Source organism: Microcaecilia unicolor, chromosome 1 (assembly GCF_901765095.1).
Source record: "Microcaecilia unicolor chromosome 1, aMicUni1.1, whole genome shotgun sequence".
Lineage (NCBI taxonomy): Eukaryota > Metazoa > Chordata > Amphibia > Gymnophiona > Siphonopidae > Microcaecilia > Microcaecilia unicolor.
The window spans coordinates 124,017,892-124,036,810 of NC_044031.1; the positions used below are offsets into that span (position 1 = coordinate 124,017,892).

Below are 18,919 nucleotides of genomic sequence, written 5' to 3' on the forward strand. Positions count from 1 at the left end.
TAGTGCATTTCGTTGCAAAGGAAATAAGACCATATGCAGTAGTTAGCATGCATTCCATGCCTACTGAATTATGACCAGTACAGTGGTTTAATTCCAACTCTGAGCAAATTTTTTTTTTTGTGCACTAAAATCCTTGCTACATCAGACATTATCTCGGAACACAAAACAAACAACTACACTACAGAGCAGTTTGTTATAATGGCCTGTAGATGAGGTAAATGCCTGATCACAAAGGGCACAGGCTCCCACACAGTCCAGTCTGAAATTCTGTTACCCCATTCATTTATAGCAATGGTTCTCAACCAGTGTGTCGGGACACACTGGTGTGTCTCCAAGAGTTGAGAGATGATATGTCACCAAAGATTTGGCATACTGTAAACAGTAATTCTGTGCTTTCCTTAGAAACCATCTGTGCCTGAAAGCCGGGGAGACCAGAGATCCTAAATGTCAAGTTCTTGAAATCCCCATAACTGGTCCTTCTGCTCCCCACTACACCCAATGATAACTGCTGCTATCAGCGCCGTCTGGAAATTTCTGTTTGCTACATAGTTTCTGAATAGCTAAATTTAAAACTCTATGTCTGATCTTCAAGGCCCTTAAACTCTATGTCTGATCTTCAAGCATGGGCGTAGCCAGACCTCACAGTGGGAGGGGACCACAGCCCGAGTTTGGGGGCACATTTTGAGTGCCAACCCGCCTCCCCCTGACCACCTCAGCTCGCCCTCCCACCGCCTCGCCTCCCCCCCTCCTTGCCGCTTCCCCAGCAAAAACAAATACAGGGCAGCGAACGCGGCTGCACTAGAGACCAGCGCTGAAGAAGGCTTCAGCTGGCGGGGGTTGGGGACCCCTGCCAGCCAAACCAGGTGCCCGGATGAAATTTGTGGGGGCCCAGGCCCCCATGGCCCCCCGTAGCTAAGCCTCTGTCTGATCTTCAAGGCCCTTAAAGAAAATGGCCCCGAGTTCTTGAAGAACAGAATCACCCCCTACACACATCCAAGGACACTAAGGTCCTCTGAAGGAGTAACCCTAACCACAACCTCTCCAAACACACACACACACACACAGTGACACTGGCTGCACATACTATAGCAGGTCATGTTTAGCCACTCCTACTACCCTAGCCAAGGTAATATTCAAGCACTTTTCTGACCTCATGTGCAACTTTCTTAAATTTATCCCCTTATCTTCTTACTCCTGTTACTCTCTGTTATCTATCTATTCTAGCGTACCTATGCCGGGTGGTGGGAGCAGTCCCCCGGGTGCCGGCAGCAAGGGGATCCGCAGAGCAGGCGTGTGGCTGTCGGTTCTGCCAGTCCACTGCCCCGGAACAGAAAGTTGATGTCAGAGGAGGCAGGGGACCGGCAGAGCTGACAACTGCAAGCTTGCTCTGCACACCCCCTTGCTTGGAGGAGGGATGTGTGTTACGCCTGGGGGGGGTGGGGGGGTGCACGCTCTAACCTGAGTGCCATATATGGTAGGTACACCACCATCTATCTATATTTTCCATCTTTGCTTATACCTATGATGTTTATTAAAATGTTTATTACGTACTATGTTGACATTGTAAATGTAGTATACTATGCAATACTTTGTATTGTTATTTGAATATTTTTACTACCGTAATTGTCTGTTGCTTATGGTTGACTTTTTCTTGCTGTACACCGCCTTGAGTGAATTTCCTTCAAAAAGGCAGTAAATAAATCCTAATAAATAAATAGCAAATTTACAGGATTGGTGTTGCTTCACAGTGTCTGGCAGTGGAGGGATTTTATATTGCTGTTACTGAGGTGACGCCAGAACTTTAATATATATATTTGTCTTGTATGGCAAGTGAGAAATTTGGGACTGACGTGTTACATCCAGTTTTTTGATATGGGATTGAATGATAGGTAAATTCACACTAAACTTAGTATCAACGATGAAATATTTAGTTTTTGTTGTTGTTGTTCAGCTGAGAATTTTAGTGTTCAGTGTGTCACATACATGAATATTGTCTGTCAAGTGTGTCACAACAGAAGAGAAGATGAGAACCACTGACTTACAGTGAAACTCACCATTAGACTCACTGCGGTCACAGAAGGGATTAGAGGTGCTCCTATTTTTTGAACTTTGGTGATATTTACCAGTTCTCCCAAGTATCAGTGACTTAGGACCCTGCTTACAAAGGCACACTAGCATTTTTAGCATGCGCAAATTAGCTCACGCTAACCATGTAGATATCCATATTTCTATGGGCGTCTACACGGTTCGCACATGCTAAAAACGCTAGCGCACCTTTGTTAACAGGGCCCTTAGGCCCTTAAAACTCAAGGCCCTGTTTACTAAGTTGCACTAGAGGCGCGTTACCGTTTTTAGCACGCGCTAACCATGTAGATGCCCGTAATATTCCCTGTTTACACAGTTAGTGCACGTTGATTTTTAGCACACGCTAAAAACGCTAGCACACCTTAGTAAACAGGGCCCTCAATGTTTTAAAAATAGAAAAAGTTCTCAGATATAATACCTGGTATTCTTTCTTAACGGAGGAAAAGGAAAAAAAACTGGGGGATGACCAACTGAATTCCAACTCAAGGGTAACTTGTTTATTTTAGAACAAAAAACAAAAATGCACAATCCTGCGTTAAGACACAGAAGGCACCTTCTAAGCTGACATGCAGGATTGCGTTGAGTCTATTTGAATCTAACAAGAGTCTATTGAACAAGTTTACTGTCCATAAGAGAGACCATTTTAGCTTTGTTGCAAATTTGTGCATTTTTGTTTTTGGTTTTAATAAACAAGTTACCCTTGAATTGGAATTCAATTATTTGTCTCCCAACTTTTTCTTTTTTTCCCTTTTTCTCTGTTGGTTTGCTTGGGCATTTCTTCCTTGTTTTGTACACAATTTTTCTTTCTTTCTTAACATCTATCTGATTTGGTAAATACAAGGAGAGAAGAGACTGAGACCCTTTTATCAAGCGGTGGTAAAAGGTCGCCCACAGCGGTGTCAGCATGTGGGATTGCTGTGCGCTGAGGCCACCTTTTACTGCAGAAGGTAAAAGGGATTTTTTTCAAATAAGGCAGTAAATGGCTATACGGTACTTAAAAAATTTCAATGCAAATATTTAGGAGGCGGTGAGGGCTCCGGTTGTAACCCAGCCATAAACGGGCAGCGCCTGGTGCTGCCCGATTACCACCGGGCACGCTCACTCAGTGGTAGAAAATAAAAAAATATTTTCTAGTGCCGAAAACGGCACACGGCAAACTCGGAACTACCGCTGTGCTCCTGGGTGAGCCTGGCAGTAGGGCCGATTTCCACATGCAAACCTGCCATTAGCCCCACTGCCTCCTCTGGAGTGGAGGAGTGGCCTAGTGGTTAGAGTAGGGGTCTTGACATCCAAGAGGTGGCCAGTTCAAATCCCAGTGTCACTCCTTGTGATTTGGGGCAAGTCACTTGCCTCAGGTATGAACTTAGATTGTGAGCCCTCCAAGGACAGAAATACTCAGTGTACCTGAATGTAACTCACCTTGAGCTACGACTGAAAAAAGGTGTGAGCAAAATCTAAATTAAATAAATAAATAAATAAGGGCCACTAAGTTTTGAATTCTGACAGTGGGAAAAGACCTCTAGGCTTCAAAACAAATAGAAGCATATCTAATTGCCCAGATCTGGAAACTCTGCAGCTGCTCAACTAGACAACATGCAGCTTTCCCATGAATTTAAACCAAATCACCTTTTTTTTCTGTGATATCAAAACCAGCAACTACAAATACAGCACAGACCTTCAAAGACCTGGATTTGTTTTCATTGCCAAGAATAATGGAATAATGGTACAGCCCTGTTAAGAGATCACTAAAAGTCACAAAGTGCCCAGTTTTAATTTCATCACACTTTCACAGATACAGGATGGAGTTGTGCTCATGCCACTACTGACATAACTAGGATTAATGCAAGGAAATATTGCATTTCTGTCAATGGTGCAAAGACTGATTTCCCTATATCCAACGTGTGAAAAAAAAATCCAAACCACTAGCTATAGAAAGGAGATGTTTTACGCTTCTGTGCAAAACAACAAATGGACAGGGAGAAGGAGACATGCTAAAATAATTTTAATATCCCAGAAAATGAAAGAGGCGGTGTGATTACTCCAGCATGAGAGCACGCTCCTTTTATATTCCCATGCAATTAGAAGCAGGGGACCACAAAAGCCGCAAAGCAATAAAACAAAGGGAACGAGAGAGGCCAGGGCTGCTGCTGCACCGCCTGCTTCTGTCTAACCGGGATCGGTGTCCGCAGCCATACAAAAGTTTGCAGATGCGGAGCGGCGCCGCAGCAGGACCCACGGCTACAACTACAGGCTGGGGGGGTGGGGGGGCACAGCACCCGCCCCCAGAATCAACTTCCACTCCAGCCAGTGAGCGGCAATCATCACTCCCCCCCCCCCCCCCGCAACCAACCCCACCACCACCACTGCCCACCAGTTTACAATTCCCATTTCATGTGATCGGTTTCGAAATGGTGCAACCCCCGGCCTCATCCCCCTTCAGTCTGCATAGCGAGGGGGGAGGGGAGGCTATTATAACGGGGCGAGCAAGCAGTGAGGCAGCAGTGCAGTAAGACATTTAACGCCTTGACAGCCCCTCCCCCGATCGCAGCTCCCAGACCCTCACTTCCTCCTCCTCCCCGTAACTTTTTTCAGGCGCATCCTTTCCAGAGCCTACAATCAGAACGGGGTTGCGGTAGCATCTCCCCCCCCCCTCCCTTTTCCCTTCCACCGACCTTCAGCCGCTGGCTCGCGGGGGTTCTGCTCCCGCAGGCTCTTGGACAGAGCTTTCCACGCGTTGCAGCCCAGCAAGCAGAAGAGGAGGAGGAGCGCCGCCGCCCCGCTCATGTCCGCCACAGCACCGGCACCGGTACCGCTAACAGCAGCAGCAACGAGAGGGAGACGTGCAGAGCGCTAGTGCTGCTGCTCCTCCTGCAGCCGCCTCCATGCTGCTCCCTGGTGCACTGCTGCAAGCTCCCTCCCTCCTCCGCCTTATTCTCTTCTTCTGCTGCTGCTCCTTTGCTCCGTATTGTAACTCCTCTGCTCCTTCCCTCGCTCTCTTCTTCACTACAGCCGTTGTTTTTTTTTTTTTTTTTTTTTAACTCCCCGGAGGAATCGCGGCGACTTCAGCCAGCTTTTAACTCTTGCGAGCCCGGGTGGGGCCTGGTAAAGCTGGACGAGGGCGCCATCCGCCGGCGCATGGCTGGTACAGCTGTGCCAGGGTGCTGCTGACGATGTTTTCAGCCTCAAGCCGGTGGCTCCCTGCTGCTCTGCCTCCTTACTGGAGAAAGAAGTTTGTGGTTTTAATTTAGGAGGCCTTTGGATGGCATCTACTCTATTGATATATTTTGGGAAATACAACTTCCAGAATTCACCCTCTATCGCCTCTGGTACACAAACTAAGGCCTCATTCCCTAATTTGCATTAACTAATTAATGTACTTTAATATACCTTAATGCCAGAGCCAGTACAAGGGTATTGGGTTCCCTAGGCCACTGGTCCTCAGCACAGTCCTGAGGGTACAGCCAGCCTATCAGGTTTTCAGGATATCTAGAATGAATATGCATGACAAATATTTGCATACGGAGAACGTAGTGTATTCAAATGTATCTCATGCATATGCATTGTGGATTTCTTGTAACCTGACTGAGGGTCTGCCCCCAGGACTGAATTGAGAAGCACTTCCCTAGGCAAAACTTGAGCCTTGCACCATTAACCTTTATACTCCTAGGAAGCAACCCCCCCCCCCCCCCCCCCAAATTAGAATTGTGATCGTCGCAGCACCATTACACCCAAAACAATATGTGAAACATCATTTGGACATCATTCTTTTAAATATTAAACTTTGTTTTGTACATATATACATATAATGGGCAGGATTCTATATAAGGCATCATGAGTAGCGTGCACTAAATTGTGTGCACGGCTAATTTATGCACACTGTTTTTCACAATTGAGTAATGAGCCAATCAGTGATGATAATCGGCCAATAAAAACCAATTATCACTGATTAGCAATAATTGGAATTTATGTGCACTTCTTTTTAGACATATTCTAAAAAGAGGCGCACGTAAATTCCAACGCACGTAGCTGAAAAGGGGGTGCAGCCATGGGAGGATTGTGGGTGTGTCGGGGGTCATTACTCAAATTTACAAGCATTGTTAAAGAATTCAGGGAAATGCGTCTACATTTAGTTGGAGGTATTTTCACCAAGTTTTCAGTGGCATAAATGAATTCCCTGGTCCTATGCGCTATTCTATACACCATTCTATAACTTTAGGCATATTATATAGAATAGCACTAGGCACATTAATTGGACCTGGCCTTAGATCAGGGACTATCAGAATCAAGGTCTTGGATCTTTAGATAAAACTTTCATTGAATAGGCAATATCGGGGAGTTTATTTTTGGGACTGGGGATGTATTTCTACACAAAGATCTTCTCTAGTCAATGTCATTGTGATGGTCGGATCTTCAATGCATTGCTGGTTTGTAATGTTTTGTTTAAAAGTACAGAGCATTTAATAAAAATTGGACCTGTCTAGATTTTAGACACCATTTACAGAATCTGGCTCAATGAGGGCAATTTTCAAAAACCATTTCCAAGGGCAAATGAGCTATTTGAAAACTGCCCATTCATCCTGCAGGTAAAACTACTCACTGATGATTCTTTGAGTTTGTGGCCATCAGAACTTGTTTTGCTTTGACTGCAACTTGCTCTTTGCTGCCTCCCAGAAGCTGCTGCCCTAGACAACTGCCTACTTTGCCTAATGTTTGGATCAGTCCTGCTTAGTTGTAACTAAGCATATAGGGGATGATATTCAGCCAAAGCAATCAGTAATTCCCAACCATTGTGGTTGAAATATATCTGGATATTCAGTGCTGATAAAGGGATAGTGGCCAGCGCTGAATATCTGGTAGAGTGGTCGGGGCCAATCGGGGCCAGCATTAGAGTATAAGTAGGGCACTTGCTCTGGGCCCCCATGCAAAAAGGGCCCCAAGCCTGCCTCAAACTGAAGGCAGTACTCTTGCTGGCAGGCTTTGGGGGCCCTTTCAAAATTTCTGCCCTGGTCCTCAGCATGTCTAACACTGGCCCTAGTGCCAATGCTTTCCAGATAGTAGCAACCCATTAAATCTGGATACAGGGTTAGTGGACTTCATATTGCTGCTAATTACGGTTCAAGTCCAAAAATACGGATCGCTTGGGATTGGATTTTCTGGAGTCGCAGGCAGTACTTTTAAAATTCAAATTTAAAGAAGAATAAAGAGATGAACAGGCAAATTTTGTTGATTTTAGTACACACCCACTAGATTTCTTCATCCAGCATCTGTGTCTCTCTTCCCCATAGGAGGGGGCCTAGTGACCTGAGTCCAAAGGAAGGGGCCCGGGCCCTCCCATGGCTACGCCTTCTCCCTCCCCCCTCCAACTATAGTCCAGCATCTCTCCCGACCCTGCCCACGGCACTCTCTCACCAGTGTCCAATACAGGTACTGTACCTTTTCAAAGGTTTTCTGTGCTGCAGAGCCAGCAGCAGCCTTACAGGCTGCCTCCGGCCTGCACTGGACCCTGCCCCTCTGACCCATCCTGCCCTTGGATGGCATCTGGATTTTTGGAAGTCTTCAGTTGATAACTCGGGGGCTTGCCTTTGTTCCACCCATGGATTTCCCCAGCGCTGTTTGGATAGCTGCAGGGCAGGCTGCAATGATTGTCAGCGGCGGTGGTCTCCGGATAATGCAGCTAAAAAAAGATGTCGGACTCCAGCCCCAGTTTGGTCATGTCTGTGTATAAATGAGTTTTTAATAGGTGCTTCTGAACATTTATCAGAGTTATTGAACACCTAGGTGAGTGAGAGTATGGCAGTTTGTCTCTTGGATATGATGAACATTCTTGAGCTGGGATGTCATACTAATATCTTGTTTATGCAGAAAGTGTTCTGGTTGCGAACAACAAATAAAAGTGTATTTTGCTTAAATGGATTGAGTCAGAAGCACTGACAGTGCATTATTGACATCTTTCTGCTAGTAGATCCATGAAAAAATGGTTACAAGAGGTTTGGCATCCCTTCATTATGTCAAAGTGAAATTGTGAATGCTATTACAGTTTGTGTAACCAGAATTAGCAGTGTAATGCTAAGCTGAAGGGATGTTTGAGTTTAGGAGACGTTTTGAATAGAAAATCTACTACTACTACTACTTATCATTTCTATAGCACTACTAGACGTATGCAGCGCTAATCTGAAGTGTTGTAATGCATCCATTGGCAATAAAAAGATTGATCATAAACCCCTGGATTCTATATAGTATGCTTAGATTTAGGTACCACAATCAGCACGGATTCTATAACACCATGCATAACTTAATTGGCTTAACAATTTAATGAGCGCTGATAATAGCACTTAACAAGCAATAATGAGCACTAATTGGCACTGTAGAATTTAGGTGCATAATTCGATAAACGTATTTGTAACAATGTGGCCGAACTTCTAATGCACGGAGGCAAAAAGGGGCGTGGTTATAGGTGGGGAAATAGGCATTTCATGGGCGTTCCAAAATGTAGGTGTCTAGTTATAGAATATGGCCCAGTGTGCCTAAATCTACATGTTGAGATTTACACCAGGTTTTCATTGGTGTAAATGGATACGCACAGATATCGGCGCTGAAATATCAACCAAGCATATTTATAATCGGTGCCTAAATCTAGGTGCTGATTATAGAATACACTTAGGCGCCGTATATAGAATCTCCTCCAAAAGGGTTTGGATAAGTTCCTGGAGGAAAAGTCCATAAAAAGGAATTAGCCAGGTAGGTTGGTGAAAATTCAGTGCTTGTCTCCAGGAGTGAGGCATTAAGGATGGATCTACCCTGTGGGAACTGCCAGGTAATTGCTGTTGACCCTGGACTGGGCACTGTTGCACACGGTCCTGGGCTCAATGGATTTGTATTCTGACCGAGTTCAGCATGTTTTGTGTTCTTATGTATATTGAGTTTGGTTAATAAAAATGATTGAATCCTGTGATTTAAAAATTGACTCAGGTAGGAAGGCAAGATGGCGACTTCAGAGGAAGTAGATTCTGAGCTCCCGAAACCCGACATTGTTACCTGAGAAAGCAGCACTTTTCCCTTGAAGATTCATGGGGAAAAGGAAGAGGAAAACAGGGATTCAGTCCTCCTCCTGCCCTGGAAGCCCGGCGCTCCGGCAACAAACATTAGAGAAGTACAGAGTTCAGATGAATAGAACGCCAGCACCTGCGACGATGGGGTCTGTAGCTGGTCTATCGGACTGCAGCATAGAGGCAGCATCACTTAGTCCGCCTCCACTCACAGCTCCACCACGACCCGGAAGTATTTGCTCTCTATCGGAGGGACAGCTAATGCAAACTGAAGTGTTTACCGCATTAGCAACCGGAGGAGGCCCCATGGAAGCATCGACCCCAGAGAAGATAGCGGTTACAGATTTGGGTGCAGTGAGCTCCTGTCCTGGTGGCACCTTCAGTGGTAAGCGGTGAAAGGATAAAACCAGCTGTGATAACGCTTGAGTTGTTGTGGGATGCCATACAGGGGATGAACACCAGCCTAACAAAGGTAACAACTTCCATAAAAGAAGAAATTGTTACTTTAAAACAAACTCAAGAGCAGTTTTGTGGGAAAATACAAGAAAACCAAGAAAAAACTGAAGCACTGGGAGGAGAGCTTAAGAAAATACAAGACCTGACAGGAACTTTGGTAAAAGACAGAGATACTCTAGCCAAAAAGCTGGAGTATCTGGATAATCAGGGGAGGAGAAATAATTTGAGATTCCTTCATTTTCCGGTCTCCTTTAATTCCTGCTAAAGATATGCTTAAAAAAATACTTCGGAGAAATTTTTAGGAATCCCAGTGGAGGGCTTTCCTCCCATCACTGGGGCTCACTATATATCTGGAATTCGATCTCAGCCCCTGGTTTCTCAATCTCATCTGGACCTGAACTTGACCGAGTTCCTCGAGAGCTCATTAGAGGTGGTTACTGAATGTACAACTCTCCTGATGTCATTCGCTCTTGAGTTTGATAGAAATAATATCTTCAAACTGTTTTTCAGGCATATGAATGTACTTTTTTTTTGAGCCAAAATTCAGATTTTTCCTGATCTTAACAAAGAGACACAAAAGCGTAGACGAGAATTCCTGGTGCTTAAACCACAAATCCTCGCAATACCTGGGACATTTGTTCTTAAATATCCATGCAGATGCTTTGTGTCTATTGATGGTCCTTGACCCCAGAAAAATGCAAACATATATTGAATCAAAAGAGCATAGTAAGATTGATGTTCAGACCTGAGGCCCCATTTTAAATATGCTGTTATATCGGCTAGCGAGTAACTGGGGGTTTCTTCCTCTTAGTAGAGTAAATTAAACTCAACGTTTTTTTTTTCTTCTTATTTAGTTTTTCCTAGTTTCTTGCCTCATAATGTGGTGTTGATTGTGGTTGAAGTAGAAATAATAATAATAATATCTTTTATGTTATAGTATGTTTAATACAGTATATTCTCTGTATCCAATACATGTTTGAAATGGATGTAATATTGCAAAATCAAAAATAAAAATGGACTCAAAGGTGTATTTCTGAAAACTGAGTAAATTCCCTTGGGATTTTAGACTAGCTGTTGATCAGAGTTATGTAATATGCAATCAGCTTCTTACAGTTTACTGGGCCCTTGTGATCCTTTTACCAATATACAGTCACTCTTTTGATATCCCTTGCCCTTGAAATTAGGCAGAGAAACCTCTCTGTGCCCTAACCTCTGGAACTAGGGGTGAAAGGATAAAAATGCTCATTCATACTACACTGCCTCCATCAAGGAGGGAAACAAAGGAAAATTAAAACATAGAGGCACATATTTTAGAAGCCCTATTTGCTATTTACATGTATATCCCATACACATGTAAACCCTGATTTCAGAAAGCCAGCATTTACATGGGCTACGATGGAACTAAAATCTATACGTGTATTTCAAATTTCAGAAAGGAAAGGCACATATACATCCCAATATATCCACATCCCGCTTTACAGCTGCTCCCTTACCCATGTAGATTTGTAAAAAGTGCTCTTTTGGACCAGCCCTTAACAGAAGGGATTAAAAGAGTTCTCCCCCTTATTCCCTGATGCTTATTTCTCTCTTCAGTATGAAAAAAAGATTGAGGCCTCTTTTGTTAATTAATGACATGTATATGTTTTTGCCAAATGACAGGCATACATGTGTAAGTAGTGAAGGAGCGGCCTCATGGTTAGAGCAGTGGGCTGAGATGCAGAAGAGCCCAGTTCAAATCCCTCTGTGGCTCCTTGTGATCATGGACAAATCACTTAATCCTCCAAGCCCTCAGCTACACATTTAGGGCTTCGCTGTAATAGTGATTCCGGTGCAGCAAATGTAATGAAGCCCATAAGAAGCACAGCTTTGTAAAAGGAGCCCTTAGATAGTGACCCTTCTAGGGAGAGAAAATTTCTATCGTATCTAAATGCAACAACAACAACAACAACAAAAATGTAGATTGTGGAATACCAACTTACCTGTAAATTGTTGTGTTTTCTCAATTCAGGTTTTCAACTAGTATTTTAGAAAAGGCTCTATGTTGGCAGATACTTATCTAAAATTGTAGGAGAATTGTACACATCCCAATCTGGATAAATCAATTGTGACATATATGTTCTATCTAAAATGAGGTCACAAATCACACGACAAACAGCATGAAGCGAGTCATGAAATCAAAGGCATAATGGCGTCAACCTAGGGCCCCTTTTACTAAGGCGCACTAGTGGATTTAACGTGTGCTATCGATTAGCACGTGCTAAACTCTAAGAGGCCCATAGGAATATAATGGGTATCTTAGCGTTTAGTGCATGCTAATTTATAGCGTGCGCTAAATCCGCTACTGCACCTTAGTAAAAGGGGCCCTTAGTGAGGCCCTGCTGGTTTACTATTTGAAACTTTATCATCCACATTTACTATGTTTATTTTTGCACAGTGAGATTGCAATTGGACTTGTGTGCAGTGATTTTAACATAGTGAGATCTAACATGTAAGATTCTAATGATTTATTTATATATATATATATATATATATATATATATATATATATATATATATATATATATATATATATATAATTTTGAAACAAAATTACAAGAATTACCCAAAGGAAAATACAGGAGAACGTCCTTGTCCAGAAAATAGCTATTACTAAAAAAAAGTGCACAGCTGGTCTTTTGATTCAGCTGGGATATAACAAATGGAGAATTAATAGAAAGTAGTTGTAAAAGGAAAATTTAGCAGAATAGTCTCTACATAATTATAAGGATGCTTGGATCATACATTAGGTAAGGAGTAGAAAAGGTACAACTGCTGTTTTAATGGAAACACAGAAAAATGAGATGGTTAAATAAACAACATATCTACACCCATGAAATGTAATTACACATTCACAAGGGTATATCATGATAAAAGTAGCCCTCATCTGCACAAGGTTAGATTGCAACAGTTAAGAGTGCTTCCTCTTATTTTCAGTGCTACAAGCAACATCTGGAAACATTTGTATCTTGAAATTCAGAAAACATCTCTAAAGGTTTTCTATAGCCACTCCCTAATGGCAGTATATCAAAGTTAGAGCTCCTTTTACCAAGCTGCAGTAAAAGGGGCCCTGTGATAGCGTCAGCTCGTGGATTTGCCGTGTGCCGAGGCCTCTTTTACTGCAGCGGGTAAAAAGCCAAAAAAGGAAGTGGCTGTGCAGTAAGTGAACATTTGCCATGCGGCCATTTCTGGGGGGAGCCCTCACCACCCCTTATTTAAGGGGTGGTAAGGGCTCCCACACTAAGCTAATAGTAAAAATATTCCACGGGGGTGGCAGTACCATCAGCTCCCACATTAGGCCAGCGGTAGTGCCAGGTTGGCGTGCAACAAAGCGGGGATACCTCTACCACCACTTAGCAGGGTTTTAAAAAGGTTTGGACAGCTTCCTAAAGGAAGTCTATAAGCCATTATCAAGATGGACTTGGGGAAAAATCGACTGCTTATTTCTAGGATAAGCAGCATAAAATGTATTGTACTGTTCTGGGATTTTTCCAGGTACTTTTAACCTGGATTGGCCACTGTTGGAAACAGGATGCTGGGCTTGTTGGACGTTTGGTCTGTCCCAGTATGGCAACACTTATGTACTTTTGAATATACCCTCCCCACATCTTAATATTGAACCACATCATCCGATCATTTGATGCCAGATGATCACACCCTATAACACAAATACTCTCCCCATTTATAAGCACCTGGGTTCCATTACCAATTGCTGGAACAGTTTTCCCTGTAAAGAATCCAGGATCTCCCTAGTTCTAGATGACCCTGCAAGAGGGATGCTCCAATTAACATCATATTTTGAATGTCTTCAATTGAATCTCTGTCCACTTTTTAAGCATGCAAAGGAAGCCTGTACATCACACCAATGTAAATTGATTTTCCATTCACTCTTTTCAGATTAAGCCACAGTGCCTCATCCTTAGCCTCTGTCAGTTTAATATGATTCATATAATGCCACTCCTCCTCCCTTTCTTCCTACCCTGTTCTTCCTGAATACATTATAGCCTGTTATAACTATATTACAGTAATGGTTTTCTATGAACCACAACTGCGTGTCCACTGTTAAATCAAGTCAGCCTTTTTCCATCACAGCCTCTAGATCCAGAGTGTTATTTACCATACCATGGGCATTAGTATATACAGCTTTCCAGATGTTGCCATTTTTCCCCATTTCTATAGATGTATGTAATGTTTTACTTACCTGAGGGCTTTGTTCAGTTATCCCCAATGATTCTAGTTTAAACACTCTTCAATAAGTTACCAGTCTTCTGAGGATGATACTTTATACTTTATTTGATAGATGGTCACTATCTCTACTCAGAAGCCCTTGGGAAATCATCCCATGGTCCAGGAAACCAAGACTCTTTCAAATGATAACCATTCATGAAGCCATACATTCATCTCCAGAATGTGAGCTTCTCTGCTTTGGCCTTTACCCTTGACATGGAGAATTGATTAGAACACTACCAGCACACCTATCTGCTTCATCCTCTCTTCCAGAGCCATGAAGTCACTTTTGATATATTTGGTGGTATTTTGACCTGTACTGAGTATGTTCAGAAAGTTAAACCTAGGGCTGCTTATTACCAAAGAAGAGATTCCAATCCTTAATCCGATTCTTCATTTAATACAATTGATAACAAAATAAACAAATCATTCTCTTATAGTTGCTTTGAGCTGGATTAAGGATTCTGTACATACAGAGTAAGTCTGTGTCTGTGATTAGCCTCTCTCCCAGAGAAGAGGAACTATCAGTGAAATACTCAGACACAGCACTAACAGCAACCACAGCAGCAGCATTGCAGGTGAAGAATCACTATGGATTACTAACTGAGATGAAAACACAAGCAGTAGTTTACTGCCTCTGCATGGAGAGTTCAAGCTCTCTACACCCTAGATCCATGACCTAGGCACAGCTCTCTAACAGGTTACCATATCTTTTTCTATTTACTACTGCTACTGCTTATAATTTCTGTAGCGTTACTAGACATATGCAGCACTGTACACTAAACATGTAAGAGACATGAACTTACAATCTAATCAAGACAGACAGGCAGGGCAAATAAGGGATTAGGGAATTACTTATGGTGGGACTGATAAAACATAATACAACAAAGAGAGGGAACAAAGTACAGACACAAGTCCAAGTAGCAAAAAAACAGTACCAGGAGCTTTCAAAATAGGGACACAGTTCTTTTAATAATATACTTAGGCTAAGTACATAAGTAATGCCACACTGGGAAAAGACCAAGGGTCCATCGAGCCCAGCATCTTGTCCACGACAGCGGCCAATCCAGGCCAAGGGCACCTGGCAAGCTTCACAAACGTACAAACATTCTATACATGTTATTCCTGGAATTGTGGATTTTTCCCCAGTCCATTTAGTAGCGGTTTATGGACTTGTTCTTTAGGAAACCGTCCAACCCCTTTTTAAACTCTGCTAAGCTAACAGCCTTCACCACTTTCTCTGGCAACGAATTCCAGAGTTTAATTATACGTTGGGTGAAGAAACATTTTCTCTGATTTGTTTTAAATTTACTACACTGTAGTTTCATCGCATGCCCCCTAGTCCTAGTATTTTTGGAAAGCGTGAACAGACGCTTTACATCCACCTGTTCCACTCCACTCATTATTTTATATACCTCTATCATGTCTCCCCTCAGCCGTCTCTTCTCCAAGCTGAAAAGCCCTAGCCTCCTTAGTCTTTCTTCATATAGAGAAGTCGTCCCATCCCCGCTATCATTTTAGTCGCCCTTCGCTGCACCTTTTCCAATTCTACTATATCTTTCTTGAGATGCGGCGACCAGAATTGAACACAATACTCAAGGTGCGGTCGCACCATGGAGCGATACAACGGCATTATAACATCCTCACACCTGTTTTCCATACCCTTCCTAATAATACCCAACATTCTATTCGCTTTCCTAGTCGCAGCAGCACACTGAGCAGAAGGTTTCAGCGTATTATCGATGACAACACCCAGATCTCTTTCTTGGTCCATAAGTCCTAACGTGGAACCTTGCATGATGTAGCTATAATTCGGGTTCTTTTTTCCCACATGCATCACCTTGTACTTGCTCACATTAAACGTCATCTGCCATTTAGCCGCCCAGTCTCCCAGTCTCGTAAGGTCCTCTTGTAACTTTTCACAATCCTGTCGCGATTTAACAACTTTGAATAACTTTGTGTCATCAGCAAATTTAATTACCTCACTAGTTACTCCCATCTCTAAATCATTTATAAATATATTAAAAAGCAGCGGTCCTAGCACAGACCCCTGAGGAACCCCTGAGGAACCCCACTAACTACCCTTCTCCATTGTGAATACTGTTTCGGCACTCAACGCCTGCGTCAGGGGTCTATATCAGACAAAAAACCAATAAAACAATAATTTAAAATAATTTAAAATGATAATGAGATGTAAAAAATACTACAGGAACCAATAGTATCAAAATGTGAGAAGCAAGTAGCAGTAGCCTAAGGGTAAGGTGATAAGAGTGTGGATAAGGGTTTTGATAGTGTGCTCAGAAAGGAAGGGACAAATGTTGGTGATATTATAAAGAAATGACAAGTTTAGAAGTCTGTTGGATATGTGCAGAGAAAGAGAGAGAGGAGTAATAGATGAACCCAAGGTTACGAATGTTATCCACAGAGATAGAGAATGGGGGAAAAGGAGAGGTGGATTTAGGGGGGAAGATAAGAATTTAAATTTGGCCATGCTTAGTTTCAAATGGCAGTGAGACATCCAGGCAGCAGTGTCAGACAGGCAAGCTGAGGCTTGGGACTGGATGCCTACTGAAATGTTTGGTGTGGAGAGGTAGATCTGGGAGTCATCAGCATAAAGGTGATACTGAAAACCATGGGAGGTCAAAGTACCAAGGGTATAAGTATAGGTGGAGAAAAGAAGAGATTCTAAGACAGACCCCTGAGGTACACCAAATGATAGTGGGATAGAAGTGGAGGAGGATCCACAAGATCATACACTAAAAGTATGATGGGAGAGATAAGAAGAAAACCAAGAAAGAACAGAGCCCTGAAATCCAAGGGAGGACAGCGTATCAAGGAGTAGGTGGTGATCAACAGTGTCAAAAACAGCAGATAGATCGAGAAAGATGAGGATAAAATAGAGACCTTTGGATCTGGCCAGGAACAGGTCATTGGAGGCATTAGCAAGGGCTATTTCAGTTGAATATATAGAGCAAAAGTCAGATTGAATTGGAAGAAGACATTGTCAGGACAATGGCGGTGTGAACAGCATGTTCAAGTAGTTTGGATAAGAAAGGGAGGAGGGAGATGGGGTGATAGTTGGAAGGGCAGGTAGGGTCCAATGAAAGTTTTTTGAGGAGTGGTGTAACTATGGCATGTTTGAAGGCATGAGGAACAGTGCAGTGGAAAGGGATGACAATAGGAGAGATAGGTGGCAGGGGTTGAAGGAGGTTTGACAGAGTGAACTGGGGGAAGGAGAGGTGGAGGTAACTTGGTTGAGAACTCAAGGTTAATCTTATGAACCTTGTTATGGAAGTACTCAGCTATAATCTGGGGAAAAAGTGAAGGAGGGGGAGTTGGAGGTGAAGGCACTTTGAGCAGAGAATTCTTCTTGACCACCAATAATCTTATTACTCCAAGAATTTTGTGTCCTCAAATCTAATCATATGACCAGTTGCCTTAGCATAAATGTTTACAGCTGATTTTTCTATGTTGCAGAGCTTGTGGTGTCTCTAATTCTCTAATCAAGCGTGGTACCGGAAGATTGGAGGGTCGCTAATGTAATGCCGATTTTTAAGAAAGGTTCCAGGGGAGATCCGGGGAATTATAGACTGGTGAGTCTGACATCGGTACCGGGCTTAATGGTAGAGACTATCATTAAGAACAAAATAACAGAGCACATTCTAAAGCATGGACTGATGAGACAAAGTCAGCATGGATTTAGTGAAGGGAAGTCTTGCCTCACCAATCTACTGCATTTCTTTGAAGGGGTAAACAAACATATCGACAAAGGTGAGCTGGTAAATATTGTGTATCTGGATTTTCAGAAAGCATTTGACAAAGTCCCTCATGAAAGGCTCCAGAGGAAATTAGAGAGTCATGGGATCGGAGGTAGTGTATTATTATGGATTAAAAACTAGTTGAACGATAGGAAACAGAGAGTAGGGTTAAATGGTCACTATTCACAATGGAGAAGGGTAGTTAGTGGGGTCCCTCAGGGATCTGTGCCGGGACCGTTGCGTTTTAACATTTTCATAAATAACCTAGAGGTGGGGGTAACTAGCGAGGTTATCAAATTTGCTGATGACACAAAGTTGTTTAAGGTCGTCAAATCGCGGGAAGATTGTGAAAAGTTGCAAGAAGATATTGCGAGACTAGGAGACTGGATGTCTAAATGGCAGATGACGTTCAATGTGAGCAAGTGCAAAGTGATGCATGTGGGAAAGAGGAACCCAAACTATAGCTACATCATGCAAGGTTCAGCGTTAGGAGTCACGGAACGAGAAAGGGACCTGGGAGTCATGATTGATGATACGTTGAAATCTTCTGCTCAGTGTGCTGCTGCAGCTAAGAAAGCAAATAGAATGTTAGGTATTATTAGGAAAGGGATGGAAAACAAAAATGAGGATATTATAATGCCACTGTATCGGTCCATGGTGCAACTGCACCTAGAGTATTGTGTTCAATTCTGGTTGCCGCACCTCAAAAAAGATATAGTGGAATTAGAAAAGGTGCGGAGAAGAGCAACAAAGATGATTAAGGGGATGGGTTGACTTTCCTATGAGGAAAGGCTAAAGTGGCTGGGGCTCTTCAGCTTGGAGAAAAGGCAGCTGAGGGGTGATATGATAGAGGTATATAAAATAATGAGCGGAGTGGAAAAGATAGATATGGAGCGTCTGTTTACGCTTTCCAAAAATACTAGGACAAGGGGGCATGCGATGAAGCTGGAGCGCAGTAAGTTTAAAACAAATAAGAGAAAAATTTTCTTTACTCAGTGCATAATTCGACTCTGGAATTCATTGCTGGAGAATGTGGTTAAGGCGGTTAGCTTAGCAGAGTTTAAGAAAGGTTTGGACGGCTTCTTTTGAGGTCTGTTTAGGACACATTTGGTCAAGGATGCACACCAATACATTTTACACTGCTTGGCAATTGACAACCATAGTTTCTTAGCTATGTGTGGACCAGTGATGCTGGCAGCCACTTTGACCATGGGCACTATGTTTCCAGCTGGCTGCTACTCCATATGCTAAAAACACACAGGCTGGACCAAAACTTGTTGAGACCACCCTGGCACTATGAACTGACTATGG

The 18,919-nt window shown here is 42.9% G+C and overlaps 1 protein-coding gene across 1 annotated transcript in view; it reads right to left on the minus strand.

Moving 5' to 3' along the window:
- The window catches only part of FAM171A1 (family with sequence similarity 171 member A1), a 335,845-nt gene extending 330,786 nt beyond the window's left edge, over positions 1-5,059 (minus strand). The window contains exon 1 of the mRNA XM_030199961.1: positions 4,758-5,059. Coding sequence (XP_030055821.1) covers positions 4,758-4,869 — 112 coding nt within the window. The 5' untranslated portion in view covers positions 4,870-5,059. The remainder of the gene's footprint in view (positions 1-4,757) is intronic.
- Between the last annotated feature and the right edge of the window lie 13,860 nt (positions 5,060-18,919).